This window comes from Dermacentor variabilis, chromosome 2 (assembly GCF_050947875.1).
Source record: "Dermacentor variabilis isolate Ectoservices chromosome 2, ASM5094787v1, whole genome shotgun sequence".
Lineage (NCBI taxonomy): Eukaryota > Metazoa > Arthropoda > Arachnida > Ixodida > Ixodidae > Dermacentor > Dermacentor variabilis.
In genome coordinates, this window is record NC_134569.1 from 113,739,169 (window position 1) to 113,761,442 (window position 22,274).

At 44.3% G+C, this 22,274-nt stretch overlaps 1 protein-coding gene across 3 annotated transcripts in view; it reads right to left on the reverse strand.

The window, feature by feature from the left end:
* Window positions 1–16,449, reverse strand: part of LOC142570944 (salivary anticoagulant protein P23-like) — a 34,177-nt gene extending 17,728 nt beyond the window's left edge. The window contains exons 1-3 of one of the 3 annotated variants that reach the window (XM_075679246.1): window positions 16,321–16,449; window positions 12,834–12,896; window positions 2,608–2,726 (exon numbers count right to left, since the gene is read on the reverse strand). In XM_075679246.1, the coding sequence (XP_075535361.1) occupies window positions 2,608–2,726; window positions 12,834–12,896; window positions 16,321–16,429 (291 nt within the window). In that variant the 5' untranslated portion in view covers window positions 16,430–16,449. Of the gene's footprint in view, window positions 1–2,607; window positions 2,727–12,833; window positions 12,897–13,671; window positions 13,694–13,743; window positions 13,771–16,320 lie in introns of those variants that run through there. The other 2 variants (XM_075679248.1, XM_075679247.1) reach the window with 2 other exon arrangements.
* Between the last annotated feature and the right edge of the window lie 5,825 nt (window positions 16,450–22,274).

A 22,274-nucleotide genomic window follows, 5' to 3' on the forward strand; every position in this document is an offset into this window, starting at 1 on the left:
GAGCCAATTAGATAAGACGAGCCGCTCAGTGCAGGCAATGTTATTCGTTTTTTAAGCAAACAAAAGTGACCTCCTTTGAACAAGGAGAACGCTTGATTGGTTCGTTCAGACAACCCTGCGAGTGACCGCCCGATGCTTGCGTCGGCGTTTACGCCAATTTGACCTCAGGAGATACGAATAAAAACATATTAGAATAGTTTTACGTTATAGGGCCCCTACTTGTAAGTAACGCGTAGTAACTTTATCATCGACATGATGACGGGCTTCGAGAGGAAGTTCACGGTAATACAACTCGCGCCTAAAATAACTGTGATAATTAAGCACATTATCCAGCTCGTGTACCCTCTACCAACACTCGGTCACACTTGAGGAAGGAAGTAGTCCGTAACTTGCAGTCGCAACGCACAACCCCATAATAATCAGCGAGGGGAAGTGCTATCACTGCCGCTCCTTACTTGTCCGTCCCTGTTATCTTCGACAACTTTAGAAGTGCAATAAACAAGCCAGATCAACTTAATTTGCGTTAAATTTCTCAGCAACGATTTCTTAGTTCCGACAGGTACCGCATCATAGAAAAGCAAGTCGTGATGGCGGCATACTGATAGCTGTATCGCAGAGCATCCCGTCTCTCCGCATTGATGTGGTCCCCAAGTTATAATTAGTATGACTGTGCGTGAACTGAAAAAGCACGAGAATTGTAGTGGGGGCTTGCCTATACCGCTTGTCAAATTCTGCTTCAGCGTTTGTTTACCACGGCGCTGTAAGTCATGTTAATTGCCTTTTTCCTACGTGTCCTATGATTTTGTTGGGGCATTTTGCTCCGGTATTTCGGGGAGTGTGCCTTTTCCTGTGACGAATAGATTTTATTGTAAATGCTGAAAAAATGTTCTTATATCAGTGCACTTGGTTTACATTACACAGACAGATACCTTTACATTACGCAGCCAGATACAATGCTGGTCAATGTTTGAATACTCTGGATTCAGTTTCTTTCAGCGCAACGAAAATTCCTATCCTCTATACTTAGAGGATAAGACAGAATAGTGACCATGGGGTGTTGCAATTTGACCTCAACATGACCTCGACATTTCACTGTAACTTTGCGGAATCAGAGCTCATTCCTTATTGTAAGAACGCTAAATTCAACGTCATAAATGAAAAAAAAATCTCTACAGCTACTCTGACACGTATTTGAATGAGTTTGAAACGAGTGATGTCGCAGAAGATGGGAGAATATTAAATACGTAACTATTTCTATGCCTACCGAATGAGGAAAAACGCCCGTCTGTCTGTCTGTCTGTCTGTCTGTCTGTCAGTCAGTCAGTCAGTCAGTCACGTGAGGCGATCGCCTTCAATACAGAGCCCGGATCAGCGAACAAATTGACCTTCGTGCGGCCTCTCGCTTCAGCGCGAAATCAGCGGCAAGAACAGAGCGTGCACGAAGCTATCAGCACTCGCCGCACTGTCTCCATCGTAGATCGCTTTCAAGGTAGGCGGCCGCGCAGCTGCGTCATACGCAGCCACCACAGGATTACGGTTGGTCACGGTTGATAACCGTTCGACGCGGAATGATAAGGCGCCACAGTGCCACAACGGCTGATAATGATCGGAACGTCATCAGCACACCTGATGCCACCACCTGCAGTAGTCTGCTTGCCTCATCAATTCACTTTGCGCGCCATCCGCAGCAGTCCGTGTCGCAGCGGTGCTGTCGTTTATACTAGTCAGATCAAGTTTCATAACATTGGTAATAGCACCAGGCAGCGCGGAGGCGAGCAAGTGGCGCAATGCTTACGCACACTCAGACAACTCCCAAAAGAGTTAATGCATGAAATTAGGCAGCACACGTGTGTCATATAAGCCTATAAGGCGCAATGACCAAACGCCTTGCTATAACAACACTACAAAAAGGCTTTTTAATTAAAAAAAGGCTCGCCATCTTTGTAAGGCGAAACTGCAACACACGAGTGATCATTTGGAAGTGCTCCACGCTGCCCAGGCGGGAAATGACGCAGCAGTCACCAAGAGAAATCTCAGGGAAGCAACGTTTCTGTACCACTTATGGCTGTAAGTGGTGATTGCGCATGCTTGCCCCTGTTGTACTGAAACGGTCGAAAGCCCGACGTACAACTCACGTTGATACGAGAAAATCACTGAGTGCCTCTTGTGCACCTCTCCTCGGCACGACTTCGCGCGCCTGCCTTTCCGGACAACTTAAAATCGGCTGTGTTCGAGTCAGTTATCTAAGTGAATGATACTCGGACCATGGTCACATCAGTTGCTGCCGCAAAATGCTCTTCACGCGCTAAATCAGTTCTTGAAGTGCACCGGCCTGAGGGACCGTTTACAACCAACCAGTGCATTCTCCCGCTGTGCACGACAAGTTCGCTTTTTTCCCCGTTTTTCCTCTTTCTGCTCTCCCTATTTCTTAGCATCAGTGCAGAGGAGCGAACTGGTCATTCGTCTGGTTGACCTCTCTGCGTATACCGTCTTTGTTTGCTCTTTTTCTAAATCACAACCCATCCGCGAGACGCGCAGTTTAACTTAAGTTACTCGCTTCCATCTGTACTGAAAAACACTGTCCTAGAGCAGCACTCGTGCAAGTACCTTGAAACTGAAATCTCCGATGACCGCAAGCTGCGGCGATCCCCTCACGAGGAGTGGCATCTTTTCCCTCAAAATGGTGTCCACATAAGTGTTGGCTTCAATGACGCCAGTCGACGACGCTGAAATGGGATGAAAAGAAGAGAAAGAAACGTCGCTTAATATAGATTTAAAATATTTTTTTTTTGAAATGTCATTTCCTGACCAAGGAAGAAATTGGATTTTTTGTTGATCCCGATTTAAGATGATATGTGTCCTGTGTGAGCGTGGCGCAACTTTGCAGCTCTGGTAGGTGCTCCACATTGCTCGCGTCCACGTCAGCTTTAGTGCGATGAACGTCCACGTTGTCGTACACCGAGTAAATAACAGCATCAGCACCGCAATGTGTCCTCTGAAAGCACACTTCAGCGTAGGCAACAAAAAAGAAGAGCAGATTGGGTGGTGATGATATTAGCCACAAATCAAAATGGATGTAGTGCATGTGCGCAACGACACACCCCACCGCACCACACTGCACCACACCATACTGTGCACGGCTCCATATGGACGCAACAGTTTCCTGTCGCAGACAGAACTTCATTGCTCATTGCAAGTCTCGTCTCGGTCAAACAGCCATCCGCGGTGCACCGGACGCTACTGACTTGGGCGCTGCCGCGTGCTGGCGGCGTTGCAGTCGTGCAGGACGCGCGGGGGCTCATGGACCGCTGGCATTGAAGAGAGCGCAGGTAACTCTGTTTCAGTGCCAACAGATGACAATCAACTGTATAGTGTCCCGTATCTGCCTTTTGAAACGCCGGGATTGGAAGTGACAGATAAAACTTCAGCGTACTAGAAGTTATAGCTTCAGGGATATTGTGAACAAATATTAGGAAGAAACCGGATGCAATGTTTTTTGTAAGCTGTTTCGAAGTAACTAGAGTATTTAATGCGGTCCTGTAAAAAGGGTGGGGGGATCTCGTTTCAGTGCCCGGATGACGGCTCTGGCTTTTCGCTCACGGTAACTTGAAGGTCGCTGACAGCGGGAGCTAATAGCGTTCAAAGCTTAAAAAGTTTGCTGGACAAGACTAGTGAATATGGAAGTTCGGGTAGAAGTATCGTCGAAACGTGTGCAAAAAACAAAAAAAGAAACTCTCCTATGAACAGATATGTGGGGGCGTGTGCATTATCATGATAGAGCGTCGGGTGCAGTTCTTAAGAAGCCTTCGAGCTTTCCCTCCTCAATTTCAAGCGTTTCAATGAGTGGCTGAGGATTTCTATAGAGATTTATACAGTACCAGTGGCACCCGCGACGATAATGGAAGAGAAATTAGTCCAGAGGAATTCGAAATCCCAAAGGTAAAGCCGGAAGAAGTAAAGAAAGATTTGGGAGATATGCAAAGGGGGAAGGCAGCTGGGGAGGATCAGGTAACAACAGATTTGTTGAAGGATGGTGGACAGATTGTTCTAGAGAAACTGGCCACCCTGTATACGCAATGCCTCATGACCTCGAGCGTACCGGAATCTTGGAAGAACGCTAACATAATCCTAATCCATAAGAAAGGGGACGCCAAAGACTTGAAAAATTATAGACCGATCAGCTTACTGTCCGTTGCCTACAAACTATTTACTAAGGTAATCGCAAATATAATCAGGAACACCTTAGACTTCTGTCAAGCAAAGGACCAGGCAGGATTCCGTAAAGGCTACTCAACAATAGATCATATTCACACTATCAATCAGGTGATAGAGAAATGTGCGGAATATAACCAACCCTTATATATAGCTTTCATTGATTACGAGAAAGCGTTTGATTCTGTCGAAACCTCAGCAGTCATAGAGGCATTACGGAATCAGGGTGTAGACGAGCCGTATGTAAAAATACTGAAAGATATCTATAGCGGCTCCACAGCCACCGTAGTCCTCCATAAAGCAAGCAACAAAATCCCAATAAAGAAAGGCGTCAGGCAGGGAGATACGATATCTCCAATGCTATTCACAGCGTGTTTACAGGAGGTATTCAGAGGCCTGGATTGGGAAGAATTGGGGATAAAAGTTAATGGAGAACACCTTAGTAACTTGCGATTCGCTGATGATATTGCCTTGCTTAGTAACTCAGGGGACCAATTGCAATGCATGCTCACTGACCTGGAGCTGCAAAGCAGAAGAGGGGGTCTAAAAATTAATCTGCAGAAAACTAAAGTAATTGTTAACAGTCTCGGAAGAGAACAGCAATTTACAATAGGCAGCGAGGCACTGGAAGTCGTAAGGGAATACATCTACTTAGGGCAGGTAGTGATGGCGGATCCGGATCATGATACGGAAATAATCAGAAGAATAAGAATGGGCTGGGGTGCTTTTGGCAGGCATTCTCAGATCATGAACAGCAGGTTGCCATTATCTCTCAAGAGAAAAGTATATAATAGCTGTGTCTTACCAGTACTCACCTACGGGGCAGAAACCTGGAGGCTTACGAAAAGGGTTCTACTCAAATTGAGGACGACGCAACGAGCTATGGAAAGGAGAATGATAGGTGTAACGTTAAGGGATAAGAAAAGAGCAGATTGGGTGAGGGAACAAAGGCGAGTTAATGACATCTTAGTTGAAATCAAGAAAAAGAAATGGGCATGGGCAGGACATGTAATGAGGAGGGAAGATAACCGATGGTCATTAAGGGTTACGGACTGGATCCCAAGGGAAGGGAAGCGTAGCAGGGGGCGGCAGAAAGTTAGGTGGGCGGATGAGATTAAGAAGTTTGCAGGCATGGCATGGCCACAATTAGTACATGACCGGGGTTGTTGGAGAAGTATGGGAGAGACCTTTGCCCTGCAGTGGGCGTAACCAGGCTGATGATGATTATGATGATGAATGTTTCAAACTTTCGGATAGCATTCTTTATTAACGGTCTTTTCTTGCGGATAAAACTTATAGTAACTGACAGCTTCGGAACTACTGATTTTCATCTTTCGAAAAACATGTCGCGCTTTCTTTGGTCGTGGGAAAATTGTCCCGCCCGTGTTTCTCCCGAATTTTTCATCACACATAGCCCGTCCCACGAGCTATGTGTGATGTTTACAGTATCGTATGTTTTTGTTCGTTTGGAAAGTGCCACAGCACAAATTTTGCTGCGAAGCGGCGCGTACCCAAAGATGTCGGTTAGAACCTCATCGAATGCAGCTTTTGAGATGTCAGGCTCTTCAGCTACTTCTCGAGCTGTCAGAGAATGGTTGTTTGTTTGTCCTTATCTTATGGCTCACACCAGAAAAATACATTAAAGGAGTATGCCCATACTCATTACTGGTGTTTGGCCAAGATTTGGATGGAATTGAAATAACGCGAATAATAATGCCAAGAAGACAATTGAAATGATTGGGAAGATTCAAAGCAATGAAAAATAAGTCATAGAATTAGCAATAGAGCTTAATATCTTATTTGAAACAATTTTAAAGTCTAACACCTGAGGAAGCATCCCTGCGATATTGCCCAAAAGAATAAGCTCTGAGAGAAAGAATTTCAGGTATTTAAAAATTCATTTCTTGTTTGTCTAAATGTTGTTCTAAAATATTTTCCTTGCATTTGCCAGTCGATGACATCATAAGAAAAAATGATCAATTGCCTCATCTCTACAGAATGGGCACAGTAGGGAGGAGGCCAGCGAAGCTCTGTATCGATAACACTTTAAGGAAGGTGTCCAACACCGTAATCGATAGAAAGGTACTTCAGTTTTACTAGTTCTGAAGAAATTTCTGTACTAAGGACATTGTAGGTGTCGATACTCTGTAAAATTAGTTATAGTTGAGTTCAAAAAGTAAAGCATGATAACATATGTCCCTAATCTAGCTGGAGTAATATACGTTGACGCTGTAACGAATTGCGTTGTCCACTTCCTCCACAGGGGAAGTACTTTTTGAAATAGACGGTCTTCTTTAGCACGTTTCCGCCACTCTTGTGTTGCAATTTTCCCTGAAGCTGAAGTTCGGGAAGCTATTTTTAGAATTTCATATTTCACCGTATTAGATTTTCCAAATTTTACACAGAATTTCACGCAAACAAGCTGCTCCTCTGACTCGCTCATTTCAATGTGCAGGTGAAATCCAGCTATTGACATCCGTTCATACAAACGTACAAAAGAGCAAATTCTTGTAAACTTCTAACGGGGAAGGATAACATTACTACTTCAATCAATGCTGTCTTGACTAAACAAGGAAAGCTTGAAGAGGATGTAGCAAGTTTACATGAGCGTTTGAGTGGTTTAGAAGTTAAAGTGACCTCTCTTGGAGCATTCAAGGAAGGCGTAAGTGTCCTTAAGACCACTGAGGCTGAATTGGAACAAAATGTTTCAAGCTTTTTAAACAAAGTGGGTGAATTAGAAAATAGGGTCCAATAAATAATTTGATTATTTATGGCATTGAAGAACAAAGCACTGAAACTTCTGATAGTCTGGCCACGAAGATAAAGGAATCTGTTTTTCTTGAAAAGCTTCATGCAACTGTTACTGGAATAGAATTGTGTAAATGGCTGGGAAAGTAAAAAATGGAAAGGAAAAATTATGGTTATCGTCCCGCGATCTTGAGATTTCTGGATTATCGTGAAAAAATCTCATTACTGAAGGGCTCTCCCAAAACTCAGAGGCTCTAAAATATCAGTTTCCGAGGACCTCTCTTGGCGTTCGTGAAATAAGGAAGAAACTATGGGAAAGTTCTGCACAAGAAAGGGCGAAAGGGGCCAAGGTAAAGTTAGTCTGATAAATTCAGTGTGGATGGGGCATTAATCACCTGGGACAAAGCGTCAAACAAGCGGTATCAGATTTCTATAGCTAAATGATATAACAAACCAAAAGCAGGATGTTTGCGAGTTTTAAATGTTGACTGTCGTAGTGTTGTGAACAAAGTCGTTCACTTGCAGAGTCTCACTTGCAGGGTCTCTTACTTGCACAGAACTCTGACGTTGTGGTGATGACTGAGACATGGTTAAGCGAGGATGTATATGACAACGAATTTGTTCCAAATAACTATAAGGTATTTAAGAAAGATCGCGACAGAAGATGTAGAGGAGTTGCTGTATTATTTAAACCATCGTTGCCATTCATGAGGCTACCTGACATTACTGGAATCGGTGGCACGTTTTGTAAACTTTATTCGAGTAATATTAAGCTTATTCTTGGAGCTGTGTATAGGTCTCCGAGCTCTTCTGTCGCTATCTTGTACCACTTAAAAGAATATTTTCAGTGTCATGTAAAAGCAGAAGATAGAATAATTATGGCCGGTGATTTCATTTTCCCAAACAGTGATTGGTCCAATTTTTCAAACCAATCATTCAATTTGATGGAGAGTAAAATGCTGGACCTGGTATTTCATTTGGATCTTATGCAGATTGTAAATGAGCCTACAAGAATCCAGCACAAATCTGCATGTATTTTCGTTCTCCTTGTTATAAGGGGTAGCATTCATTCATTATTCAAATAAAATAAATTAATTGCAGCAAACGCCTCCTGCGGTGTTGTGACAGGTATACCAGACCACAAGGCAGTTTTATTGGCACTAAAAGATGATTTATTAAACCTCCTAGCTGATATTAAGAGCCTTACAAATTTTAAACGGGCAGATAATGAATCTATTATTGACGTACCGGAATTTTATTACGAAGATTTTGAACACAATCCAAGCACTATGAACGATTTGTGGTTGTCTTCAAAAACATTTTTCATGAATGTCTTCAGCCTTTCATTCCAATGATAACCAAGAAGTCGTGTAACCGCCGTCCTTGGATTAACAGAGAAACTTTGCATTTGCAGCGTAGGCTAAAACGCCTGAAGAAACGGGAAAAGCCAGCTGTCCCTTGCACAACCCCAGATCGCATTTGATAAACGAAGCTATTTTTGTACTCAACTCCCATTATTTATTAAAATTTCGCCTGAGACATTTTGGGAGGTGATTACTCCAAGTTCTGGCTCAACTGACATGTCTTTAATTGATGGCACTTGTGTAGGGGGATGATAATACAGCGTGCATTGCCTTTAATCACCTTTTACAAAATTGCTTCCACTGGTGACAATGGTCATCTACCACCATTAAATAATTCTATACGTCCTACCCCTGATGTTATCGTATACAAAAATGGAGTGTTTAATCTATTGTTAAAACGTGATGTGAAGAAATCGTCCGGTCCACATGACATTCCAAATGCCTTTCTAAAGCAGTATGCTGAAGGGTGCTCCAAATATTTATGTGCGATATTGGTGACTGGAAAGTCACAAGAAATAAACTGCATAAACGTGGTGACAAAAAAAAGTATACAAAGCCATCAGCCAATCTCACTTACGTCTACTGCATGCAAGCTACTTGAGCATATTATTTATAAACATTTAACTGAATTTCTAGAAGGACATAACGTAATATCGAAAGTCCAACATGGCTTCAGAAGGGGATGCTCGACATATACAGAGCTGGCAGAAACTATTCACGATTTTTCAGAAGCAAGTAACAAAGGCAAACAAATTGATGGAATATTTTTGGAGTTTGGCAAGGCTTTCGACATGGTTTCGCACAGAAAGCTTATTCATAAATTAAGTTTCATAATAACAAATAACAATCTAATAGCCTGGATCGAGGCTTAGTTGTCAACCAGCGACGACAGTTCAGACATTTTCCCGTTTCCTGGTACACTGAGATGGACTGTGGGGCTGGTTTGACAAGTGCATGTGCTTTAACAACTGTCTCTGCTTCTTCTGTGCGAGAAGTACGCGGACAGCGTATATATCTATACTGATGGTTCCACAAAAATCCAGCGTTCGTCCGGTGCTGTGGTTGTCCCAGCAAGAGCTATTATCATCAGCTTTAGGACTGACCACCCAACGACATCGGCATCTGCGGAACTACCTGCTCTTCGCGCTGCACTGTGTTTCGTCAATCGGGTACCATCTCGACAATGGTCAATCTTCAGTGACTCAAAGGCAGCCCTATAATCTGTGATATCAGCTCTGCCTCGCGGGCCATTCGAACAGCTCGAGTTTGATATTAGATGCCTACTCCATACATCACATGAAAAAGGACACCACGTGACGTGACGTTCAGTGGCTGCCAAGTCACTGCGGCGTCATAGGAAACGAAGACGCCGATAATGCAGCTCGGGCAGTTCTTGAAGACACACGAAGAGGCCATACCACTTTCACGGTCCTACGCAGCCAGCAGACTTCGAGTGCTTGAACAGGAGATGACGCTCTCTCTATGGTGCACACCAAGCAGCCAGACCAACCGGAGCAATCGTCAATACGACCTGCCCTCTTTGATGCATCTCTGTATGCCAACTGGACTCCGCCGAAGAGAGGCCACTCTGCTTTATCGCTTATGGCTAGGTGTGGCCTTCACGAAATCTTACTCATTTCGTATTAGAATGGCCGACAATGCTCTCTGCAATGCCTGTCTTTGTGAGGAGACGCTAGAACACATTCTGTGCGATTGTCCTGAATATAATGTTCAGAAACAGTCCCATGGCTTCCGTTCTAGCGCACCTTGACAATACACCATTGTCAGTTGCAATTATTTTCACATATCGCCGACAGAAGATATTGCAGCTGAAGGCGACGAAGAAACTACTTCGGTTCTTGAAAGAGACGGGCTTGGACAAGCGGTTGTGGCAGTGATGTCACGTACCGCGCAAGAGTGACGGACTGTAACTGACAATGTGTGTGCAGTGTTATGTGCTCTCTCTCTCCTCCCCATCTTTCATCCCCCCATCTGCCTCCCATGTGTAGGGTAGCAAATCGGGTAAGCTAAACTGGTTAACCTCCCTGCCTTTCCTTCTCCACTTTTTCCTTCCTTCCTTCCCACTTGTCAAACCGGTGTCAGTTTGTTTCTTTTAATAATGCCCACTCCCTCAACATTCCGATCGAGTCCGGAGTCCCCTAGGGACCTGCTTTTGAACCGCTTTTGTTTCCTATTTTATAGATGATATTGTCTGTGATCTTTCTGTCCGCGTTCAGTTATAGGCTGATGGCTATGTTCTTCATGAAAAAATAAATTCTACTGAGGATCAAATTCGGCTAAATAATGACCGTCAAAAAGTAAAACGTTGGTGTGACATGTGGCAAATGGTAATAAATCTTGATAAAACAGTATATATGAGAATAACACTTAAAAGGAACCCTCTCTGTTACCAGTATGGTATTACTAATCACGCACTTTCCGCAGTCCCATGCTACAAGTATCTAGGCCTCTGGATTTCTAATGACCTTTCTCGGAGAGAACATACTAGAGAGTTTTAGAATAGGGGCCCCAAACGTTTTTGAGCCCCAAAGAAATAGCGTCCAAGCCACTGCGCATGCGCAAGACGCAAACTCCGTTTGGGTTTTGCGTTGGGAACGCTATTTCACCGATTTAGCGGGAGCCCAAATAGCGGCCCCAAAAGCTTTGCGTCGGCAAACATGGCGGCACCCATCGAAGCGACGGCTCTAACCTAGCACAAAACTGGGTTCGATTCGCGGTAACGCGTGAAGTTCGCAAGCTAGGAGAAGTGAGTGCGGTTATCGCTTTCTCTCAACTAGCGTGTGTTATGAAGATTGACTCATTAGACGCCTCTGATTTTGAATTCGATTGTGGATATTATGGCTCGTAGGCCTAACACGGCTAAGCTTGGCTGGTGAAGGCTAGTAAAGTTGGTTTGCTCAAAACTAAGCGCAACTAATTGTTTGATGCTTACAGAGAATAACCTCTAAATTGTGCTTAAACGCGAATACACGCTAGTAAAAATTATTATTCCTATCATAAAATGGTATATTTTATTTAATTATTTCTAATAGTTTTTCTCTGACGCCGTAGTGGCGCTGTCAGCGCAAGACACTATCCGCAAACGTCAAACCCTATTCTAAAGCTCTTCACTCCTACGTGCCCCAACGCTAACACCCGCAAAGCTCTTTGGGGCCCCAAACTATTGGGGCCCCTATTCTAAAACTCCCTATTGATACTGTCGCTGCTAATTCTCTTCGTAAACTGTTCCTTTTAAGGCGGGCGTTATGGTATGCTGCCCTTGAAACTCGCTTACTTGCTTATAGAGCTATTGTACGAGCAGACAGAATATGCTGTTATAATCTCGGACACCTTCACTAAATTTAGCAGTCCCAAATTGGAAAAGGTTAAAAAAAGCAGTGAAATTTATCTATAATTTCTATGGATGCGTATTCATCACGGGCCTTCTAAGAAAAAGCGGTTTACCGTCTGTTCCTAATAGGAATCGTATTTGTGGCTCGAAATTCTTTTTTCAGTTGGTAAATGGGCAATACATTATTGACACGTCGCAAATAATTAGTTATTACAGTGGTTACGCTACACGAATGCGACATTCTCTCTCAGTAAAACCATTATTAGCAGGAACTAACGCAAAAATATTCATATTTTCCTAGAACCATAATCGACTGGAACAACCTTGCTGATGATGTAGTAACAAAGAATTCATTGTTAGTGTTTGAGGCGTATATTCAATAATTATTGATTGTTGTTTTGTGTATGCGTGTTGAGCCATATTCGGTGCTTGTAAATCATGTATTGAAATTATTATTTTGTTAGGGTCTTGCGCATGACGACATTGCTGAACAATTTTTTGTTATGTATAAGTGTTGCTGAAGCCTTTGCGTCAATGTATTTCATTTCTGTCTCAATACGTTACTTTACAGATATGTACACAGACCTGTAATGATCTTGTGTTTAAGAGCGCAGTATCTATAAATAAATAAATAATTAAATAAATAAATAAATAAATAAATAAATAAATAAGGACAGATCTGTCAGCCAATTTAAGATGTTTGCAAATTTCCCTTCACAGACCGTGATAACGCTGGCTGCATTGACTCGTTAATAAAGAGAGCAATTGAAACATATTGTGAACACACACACACATACAGACACACACACACACGCACACACACACACGCACACACGCACACGCACGCACACACACACACACACACACACACACACACACACACATTCGTGTGCTTCGCACAGCGTACGAGGGTACTTTTCGGCGTGCGTTTTGTGACACTGCGCATCTGGCAAACATTATTGCATTGGTTATATTTCTGTGGGGCTGGTAAGACATGATACAATACCGCTGAAGCAATTGGGACATTGGAGTTTATGCATTTGCCTTAGGTGTCTAGCCTATAACTGACCGTGATCCATTTGAGCATGCAAGATTTTTCGCATACAATGAAAGTCGTGTGAAAGAATGAAGAACATGCAAATGCTTCAGAAACTCACCACAACAGACAGATGCCAACACGAAAATGCAGAACTTCAGCATGATGTCTGTATGTATCCTATCTGAAAAAATATATAGAGAGAGACATCAAAATATTATCCAAATCACGCCGCGAAGCCATGTCCTCCGCCCTTGTTGCGATATTGTTATGAAATAAGAACGCCGTGAATTAACAGGTCGCTTTCAAAGGTATAAACTGCGTTCATCGCCATCTATTCTTCTGCAATTGAATTTTTCAGTACGAGAAATGCCCTCTTGATTGATAAAGTCACATGAACATAGTGAATTTAAATAAATAACGCCAATAAATATTATGCTTGTTGTTAATGAAATTTTACCTCTGTCTTTCTTGTCACGTGGTCAATATATTATATCTTGCAATACGTCTTTATGTACTAGATAAGCTAGCACTGGCAGCAACATACCATTCATATTTTTTGCCCTTCAGCAGTTTATTTTATTACGCCACAAGGGTTGTGCCTTGAAAGTAATGTTGTTTTACTGATTTATGAAGATGTAGACAATATAGCATAAGATTCGCGTAGGGTGTGACACTTCTAATAAAAACTGAGCCTTGTTAAAAAATGAGAAACTTTTACGGCGCGCTGCCGAATCGCCAGCCCAATTTCCAGCGAAGCTTCTTTCTTTCGACCAGTCACAAAAATAGATGCAGTTTTGACCGAAAGACGAAGCATCGATTGCGATAGCAAATTAGTAGGCAGCTATACGAAGTAAGGATAGTAGATTCATCGGCCGTAAACTTGCAAACATTCGCTTGCTAACTAAATTAACAAGCATGATGTAACGCGTGCGCAAGCAAACATGAACTCATCTTACTCGATGACTGGGCACACTCGCTGTCACAACGCGGGAGCGAGAAAACGCGGCAGCCGCAGCAAACGAACTGACCTTCGTGTCGCGTCTCGCTTCAACGCGAACTTAGTGGTTAGAACAAGAGCGCACACGAAGCTATAAGCCCTCGGTGCACCTCGACTCCGTACTGATCGCAGATCGCTTTCAAGATAGGGCCCCGGCGGCGGCAGGAGTAGAATGCCCCCTTTCCCTCCCCTCCCCTCGCTGCCTTGCGCGCGACGGAAGACTGCGCGCTTCCTACCCACTTTCCTCCCTTGGGCGCGTCAGATTGAGCCGCTATTTCTCGCCTCAACCTCGCACATTTTCGTTCGCACTTATACCATACGGCACGCGTCAACGATGTTATCGCCCTTGGGCTTTATACGGACCATGACGCCGACAGCAGAAATGAGCCTTAATTTTCCATGCTATTCTTATCGCAATAAACTAAAAAAGAACTTCAGTTGTTTGTGATTAAATCATATACTTTAAAACAATCGCCGTATATGACTGGCTCATTTGAAACCTTGTCCTCATGTAACGTTTTCGGGCAAGTGGTAAGGAAATTTTATAAAAGCAGTAAGTCATCCGCACTCATTTTACTTTGCCAGAAGACTGGTCATAATGTCACCCTTCCCCAGCCCTTTTACGCTAAATTTGATCTTGGTCGCGTTCATAGTTCTCCCAGGGCAGCAGGATAAGTTCTGCGTTGTTCGTAAAAGGCACTCCGGATCACTTACGTACGTAATTTACTGCAAAGGCCGCAACTAGTCCACACACTTTGAACTTCTCTTACATGTTACCCCTAAGTTGCCCCTATTTTAAACGCATATGAATAAGTTGCCTTGCTTAATTTACCGGGGACACCGGGGTAACCTACTGCGAACCTCGTACATGATGAATAAGAAAAGATGGTTCAGAAGTTCTTTTAAGCAATTTTATTTAGATGACGAAGGTTAAAGTTTTGCTACACATTGTCCCTAACATAGCACCCATTTTCACCGAATATCAACTTGGTATAACATAAAGTAGCCTCAGTACACGGGGAAACGTCGCATAATAGTTCAATATAATGTTTTTAGAGCGCTCCATAAAGAAATGTTTCACAAAGGTTGCATTTAATCCACACATATTTAACTATGGACACAAATTTCCCATTGGATTCCTTCGTATTCGCTAAATTTGACCTTGGTGCATTTGTAGTGATGCCAGGGCAGTGGGCAAATTCTTGCGCCACTCGTAAAAAACAATAATAGCGTTTTGGAGCATTTGCATACGTAACCCCTGACAAAGCCTGCATTAATCCACGTATTTAGAACTTTGCCAATACATCACCCTTAACGTGCCCCTTATTTTCGCCCATTTTAAGCAACCTGCAATGTTTAGTCCAGCAAGGTCACCTGGAAAATAACTATGTACCTCACATAACGCATAAAAAGTCGTAAAGCTTGAGTATTCAGTAATTATTTTCAAATTTTCAAAGCACGTAATTAACCTGCACACTTCAAGCTTTCAGCAAACGTCACCCATATAATTTCCTCTATTTTGTTTAAATATGGCATCAGTGCTCTTATTTTTTTGTTCTCTCATGGAAACAGATAAACGTCCCAAATGTTTCATATAACGCCCTTAAACAGGCTGAAAACAAGAGTATAACAATTTTCATTTAGCCCCTTATTAGCTCAAACCCTTCGAAAATTGTTTGCGCATTGCCGATATATTTTGCACATTTCCTCAATATGCTAACTTAGTGGGTATTATATGGTATGGTAAAACTTGGCTCCAATTTCTTCTGAAGACCATGAAAACAGGCATAAAACATTTTTGTGTCTACGTTTCGCGCTGTTAACACCAGGAGGGAAAACCTACATGCCCAAGCTGCTATTCTATAGAAATGTACTTTTTCTGCATAAGCACGCTTGTGTCCGGCAGTCCAACGGCAGCCAACGTCGACACGCATAAAGAAGCAGTCAAGCTCTTTCACAGTGAGAACGTTATAGCAGGTTATTTATTTCTTAATGATTTGTTCAGAGTTGTAAGTGAATAGAGACATACTATGACAATGTGCCGTTGCAGCATGATATCGCGCTACTTAGCGGTACATACTCGAAAGCGACAGTGAAGTGAAACTGTGTCTAAAACTGTTCCTGGACAGTGTACGCATTCGGCCGGGCACTTAATTTTGCTTCCTTCGCGACGGAAGGGGTCTCCTATTCGCGAAATTTTCCAGAATTACCGGCGAAGCGCAGCTCCGATGAGAAAGCATAACGCGGCGTATTGCAGGCATCAGCAGGACTTCGCGTTTTCTACTACCCCAAACCGGCAAATGTGGCAAGGAGGGCGTTGATGACCGGTGTTAAGCAGCGCCACCTGGGCAGTGCAGCGCGCCCACGTCACAATAATAGCTTGGCAGTAAAAGTAAAAGCTGTGCCAGTTTGAATGCACTTTGGTTGAAGGGCTTCGAGATAGACTTACTTCAATATAGGCAAGTTCAGGCTTTTCGCTAAAATTTTCTCTGCAAATTTAGCTATAACCATGGGCTTTCAATGATGTCCACAAACTTGTACATTATCGGAATGAATTTTAGGTTATACATGTGACTGCGCATGAAACGATAAAAAGAATAAAGCTCACCTTCCAGCCACTCGTACCAAGACGCCTCGTTCGGCAAAACCAAGCTCAACGGACACAGAGCTCTCGCCGGGCGGCTTTTCCTTTCTTTTAAAACTTTCGCCCTCTCCATGGATATCAAATAGTGCCCATTACCGCTGCCGCGGCTCATTGCGTAGACCTCAATGTTTGGCTGCGGAGGAGGCGTGGTTAGATCTACGTCGCACGGGCACGCGCAGTCCCCCGGTCTGGCGCCCGTCTTTTCACGATGACGTTGTTTGGGAGAGGTTCGCACAGACCGCCACCAGAATGTACACTTCCACAGCTACACTTGTAGTTGTGCAAGTGTAGCTGTGCCACAGCTGCACTTGCTGTGCAAAAGCCATACGTAACTCTCAAAAGGATGCCTGCTGGTACCGTGCCGGCGATTTCCCAACATGTTCCTATATTTCACACATGTTGAGGTCCCGCATTGACCAAGAGCCCGTCCAGGAGCGCGCTTGCACCTATATTACTGGTAGACACCCGCTTACAGCTCTCATCTGCCTCCCAAAGCAACGCGAATGCTCTGCCCAGCATTAAGCCTGTGGTTGGACGAGGGACACTCAGGTAGCTCTAAATCCCTTAGGCCCTTCTTTCGAGATGAGAACCTCCCCAAGCAGGCCACCACGCTGGGGAACATTGCCACTCAATAGAAAGTGCGGTGTGTTTCCCTTGGTACGGGGATTCCAACCCTGCACTTCCCGTATACTAGGCGAATACGCGTCCCCTAGGCCCCCGATACGGTGTTATGTAGCATTTCTCGGGTAGGTTTGTGAGCCGTCATAGGCAATCTGATTTAATAGTTTAATTATATTCAACAACAAACTCGCATTTGAACGCATGTGAAAGAAAAGGCTGGCACGGCCGCCAATGTAAAATGGAATTTCTTTTTTAAGGTAGACAATTGCATATTATGAATCGTGGCAACAGTCACCAAAGGCGCTCTAAAACATAATACCCGGCCTACATTCTCAGTTTTGCATGAAGCTGGAAGTCGAACTCAAGGCAGATTGGACATGTCGTGCCGGCGCGTCAAACTGGACGGTCTCTTTCCTTCACAGGCTTTCTTCTTTTAGCACTATAATGCATTCAATAAAGCTACGCATAAAAGAACAAACACACCTAGTGGATTTTAAGAAAAATTTGCTGGTATGAATCTCGCGCGGCACTGGCTGACCTAGAAAAGGAGATCCTGGAAGCCGGTATATGGCCATGAGATCGCCGTTCTGAAATAATGACGATGGTATGATCACAGCGTGAGGACGGCGGCATGAAGACAGTGAGATGACGCAGATGGCATAACGACAATGGCAGGACGACGAAGGTATGACGAAAACCGGATGACGAAGCTGGAATGAAGATGAAGGAAAGAACACGATGGCATGAAGACGATGGTATGACAGCCAATGCATGACCATGACTTCTTGACAATTAGCCAATGAAGACCACGACCTGACAACGACGGCGCAATCACGACTGAAGGACTACAGCATGACTATGACAGAAGGACGAAAAATGACGTTGATGGAACGGCGAATGTGGTACGATAGCAGCGGTATGACGACAACAAGATCATTTTTTTCTGAAGTGATGGCAATGGCAAGACGACAGCGTGACGACGACGGCGTAACAGCTGTATGACGATGGCTGTGCGACGGTGACGACATGATAAGAGTCGCATGGCGAAGTTAGAATAACGACGATGCAACAACCGTGACGTCATCACGACCACACAGTGACGATGGCATGTCAATGCTATGAGCACAAAGAAGGACAATGAGGACATGATAACTGTACTGCAATAATCGCGTCACGGCGACGGTATGAAGGGAATAGGATGAAGAAGCTCGATTGATGACGATGCAATGACCGCGAGCACGTACCTACTGGTCCAAGCTATTGGGCAACTTGTGTCCCTGGGTTGGCGTAGATGCGCGACTACGGCTGCACGGCGAAAGTCGAATGACGAAGCATGAATGACGCAGATGCATCGACCGCGACGGCATCACATTCGCGAACACATAACTAAAGGCCCAAGCTGGTAGACAACTTGGGTGACTGGGTCGCTGTAAGAGTACAAATAGACAGATAGCAACTGACCGTAATTTCGTGACTACAACACGCCTCCGTCCTTCCTTTTTTCGGTGATTTATTCAGAGATGCAGAAGTAACCGTATAGAACTTCTGCATTTTTGAAAGGTTTGTCCTAAACCTGTGCCACTCCATTAGATATTAAACTCTTCTTTTATTACCGGCACTTTTTCTGACACATGGCCACCACTTGGAATGTAGCGCTTTAGTGGTCGAAACTGAGCGTGCATTCAGCCCCCTCCACCCACCCCGCCGCCCCCTGTTCCTTAACTGTTTCGATGACGGTGACCTCTACTCTTGATCTGCGCCTGTTACGCAGCCAGTCGGGTGATTGAGTAACACAGTTACAATCAACGTGTAGCCATTTCGTCTTTCAAGACCTGCAGGTAAATGTGTTTGCATATGTATAACTATATATTTTTTATGCTAAAGGTAGGCTTCCAAAAATAGAGGAGGTGCAGTAGTCCCCACAGACATCAACTCATGCCACTACAGTAGCTCTAAGTCCATGACCTTCAGAAAGAAAAGCGCTTCGCATTACCCGATAATAAAACAGAACTACAAACAACACGGTCATTACAACGGGCCTATTGGTAGGAATGCTGGATGTCGTAGGCGAACGCGAGTCTAGTATAAATCGTAGGCACGTGCGTGGGACGGACGTCATTAGAACAATTACGGAGTTCCTGTTTCCTTTTGTTATCGTCCTTGTTAAACCCACCCCGTAGCTAAAAGCTCCTGTTCTCCTGTTTCTTTCTATGAATGTTGCGCCTTATTTCCTGCCTACTATCTTTCGTTCCAGTTCTGGCGTGTTTGCGCTGATGAAGCGCTTTGTTTTTCTTTTTTTTTCTATTGCAAAGAGGACGCCGAATGGTTCCTTTCTTAGAAGCGATACTGCTTCTCACTGCAGACAGTCCAAAGAAACTTGGCCGTCATGTGTCTCATGCAGTAAACGACCCAACTGAGGTGTCGCATCTCAGGCGCGAGATAGAGATGTGAAGGTACACTCGCATTCGTTACGGATTATTTTTGCATGCAGGCCGCAAAAGGCTCAGACTTCAGTGTGTAGCTCATTGAAGCAGTCGGTGGCGCCTTATATTTTTCTGGGCGTCAATTTCTAAAGCTTACCTACTCTTATAGCTTCGTCTTGAATTTTCCTCAACAGATTATTGCTAATATTCTGTAAACCCACTCAGTAGGGGTCCCTGCAAACCACCCTCGTGAAGCGAACGTCTCATGAAATCGAGATGATGTATGGCTGCTTGACTTACTCTGATAATGGTGATCTACCGATGGTGATGTATGTCTTAAACGAACAATAAACCTTGAGAGAGTAACTGAGAAAGAGAGAGAGAAATCATAAGGGAAAGGCAGGGAGGTTAACCAGGCTGAGCCCGGTATGCTGCCCTGCACTGGGGAAGGGGGAAAGGGGATTGAAAGAAGAGAATGAAGTAAGAAGTTCACACTTTTCACTGTTATGCACACAAGCGTTCATCACTGAGCCAGTCACAGATGGTCATACAGGCTGGTGCATTTCAAGAAACGCACCAGCGCATTTGTGGCATTTCACATAACAGACGCACGAGGCCACGGGCCCAAGATCTACTCTGTGAAAGGATGGTCGTCTAACTTCTCCAAAGCTGTACGAAGGACACTCTTCTCGTATTCGTATGTAGGGAAGTCACACAGGACATGTTAGGTCGTTTCTTCGACACAACATCTGCTGCAATTGGGACTTTCCGCCATTTCAGTTAAGAGCGACTAGGCGTTTGTAAAAGAAACTCCTACTTGCAAGCGGCACAGTAGCGTTTCTTCCCGATGGTTATAACCAAGTAAAAGTTGCAATATCATAAGCGGGTCCGTGGCATACAGGTGCCAGTTGGTCGACTCCAGTGTGTTCCATTTCCTTACAGTAATAATATGGGCAAGACCACTGAGGTGCCACGCTGCATCCGTTCTCGACAATGGTATCGAGGTTCTTTCATATACATCATGTCTCTCACGGGCAGCTTTGTCGGCACTTGCATTGCCAGTAATGCTGCAGTGCCCGGGAAGCCCCTGAAATACAATGTTGTTGCCTCCGTCCACCGCTTGATGGTAGCGTATTCGTATCTCTGCTACAAAGTGTGGGCTGCGGCACAGAGCTCATATCATATTGCAGGGATGTCTTTGAATCCCTTAATATATACCACTTATTTGGTGATTGCTGCTGCCCATATAGCACTGCGCTACGGAGAGCGAAAATTCCGGATCCTGTCGATGTTGTGACGGGGCTTATCTTGAACTTCTCGAAGATTGACATTGACGGAAAGACTACCGCACCAGCAGAGCTGGTTAGAGTCGAAGAGCCATCTGTATAAACGTGAACTCGATTGGAGTATGAATCACGCAGTACACGTAGAGCGGCTTGGTTCAGGGAACAAGTTCGCAAGTCGGACTTCTTTCCAGCTCCTGGGATGGAAAGCCGCACTTGTGGCTGTCGGAGATACCTCAAAGGAGAAGGCGATCTTGCTGCACGCGTGAAATCGGACGGATGAGAGGATCCGTACGAGGCTACAATGATCGAAAAAGTTGCATCTGGTCTACTTCCTGAGAGGGAAGCAAGGCACTCAGGCTGGAGTCGGAAAGCGTGACGAAGGTGATTTCTAAGGGTGTCTATGACGATATGTGTACTGATGGGATGTTCCATGGCGATGGCAATTGTTGCGGCTGTTGAAGCGCATCGCGGTAGAATTGTAAGGCGGCAGGTGGTTTTCTCGCATAAGCCATGTATTTGGCTTGCCCTCTATGATTAAACTGGAGATAAGTAAAAAAGATAGAACTAGTGTCCTCATAAAAAAATAAGCCGAAAGTTTCAGATAAAAGACCAAGACCGCATGATTACGCACGATAGCGGGACCGCTCCCTTCGTGTCATGACTAAGCAAAGGCCGGTTATTTCATTCTAACCACCTCGCGTGTCTTATTGAAAGCCTTGGGGAACGTGATCCGATGGGTCCTTGGGAAACCTGACCGACCCTACAGCATGCCATTGGATCTGCTGAGCATGGCTCTGCAGATCCTTGTAGTCGAAGTCAAGAATGCTTATTAGCTCCTTCTTCACTCTGGCAGAGATCTCGTCCTTGAATTTCTGGCTGCAGCCCTCGTTAACACTCACGCTGCTTTCGTCCCTAACGTGGACTTGAAATCTCCCGTTGTGGAGCGTTAAGAAAGTCCTGTCCCGACCGGTATAAGTGCCAGCTTCGAAGAAAGACGCCATGTTTTTTACAGCTACATTGACGCAGATGGTTTCCCGAATGGTGAACAGAGTGTCTACGTTTGCCTTCCTTTAGTGCGACAAGGTGGTCAGCTTGGCCAATCGATGGTGCTATACAAAGTAAGGTTCACATATGGTGTTGCTCAAGGTACGAAAGTTGAAGATATCAGTGGTACAGTAAAAATTGCTGCTATCATCAGTGTGTTTACTTCGCGGATAGGGATCTGAGGGCGCTCGGGCAGCCTGATTGTGCCAGACTGAGAAATAAGCTCATCGAGTAATTAATGATTCACAATCAAACCGACCCTATGCGGGCTAAGGCCCATATTCACAAAAAAGACATCTTACGTTAGAACTACTGTCCAGAGCAGGTACATGCCAGTCTCGATGTTGGGCATATATAATTAACAATGGCGGCCAAGCGATGACAAGTAGTCTATACGAACGAAAAGCTGTATTAGCTCGTGTCCTGGTTTTTTTCACCATCCATCCACTATCTCATGTAAACGATTCCGTTGCCGTCATAGGTAAGCGAACTGATTAAATTACCGATTTCGATTTAAAGACGCCACTCCAATATCCCTTGATTA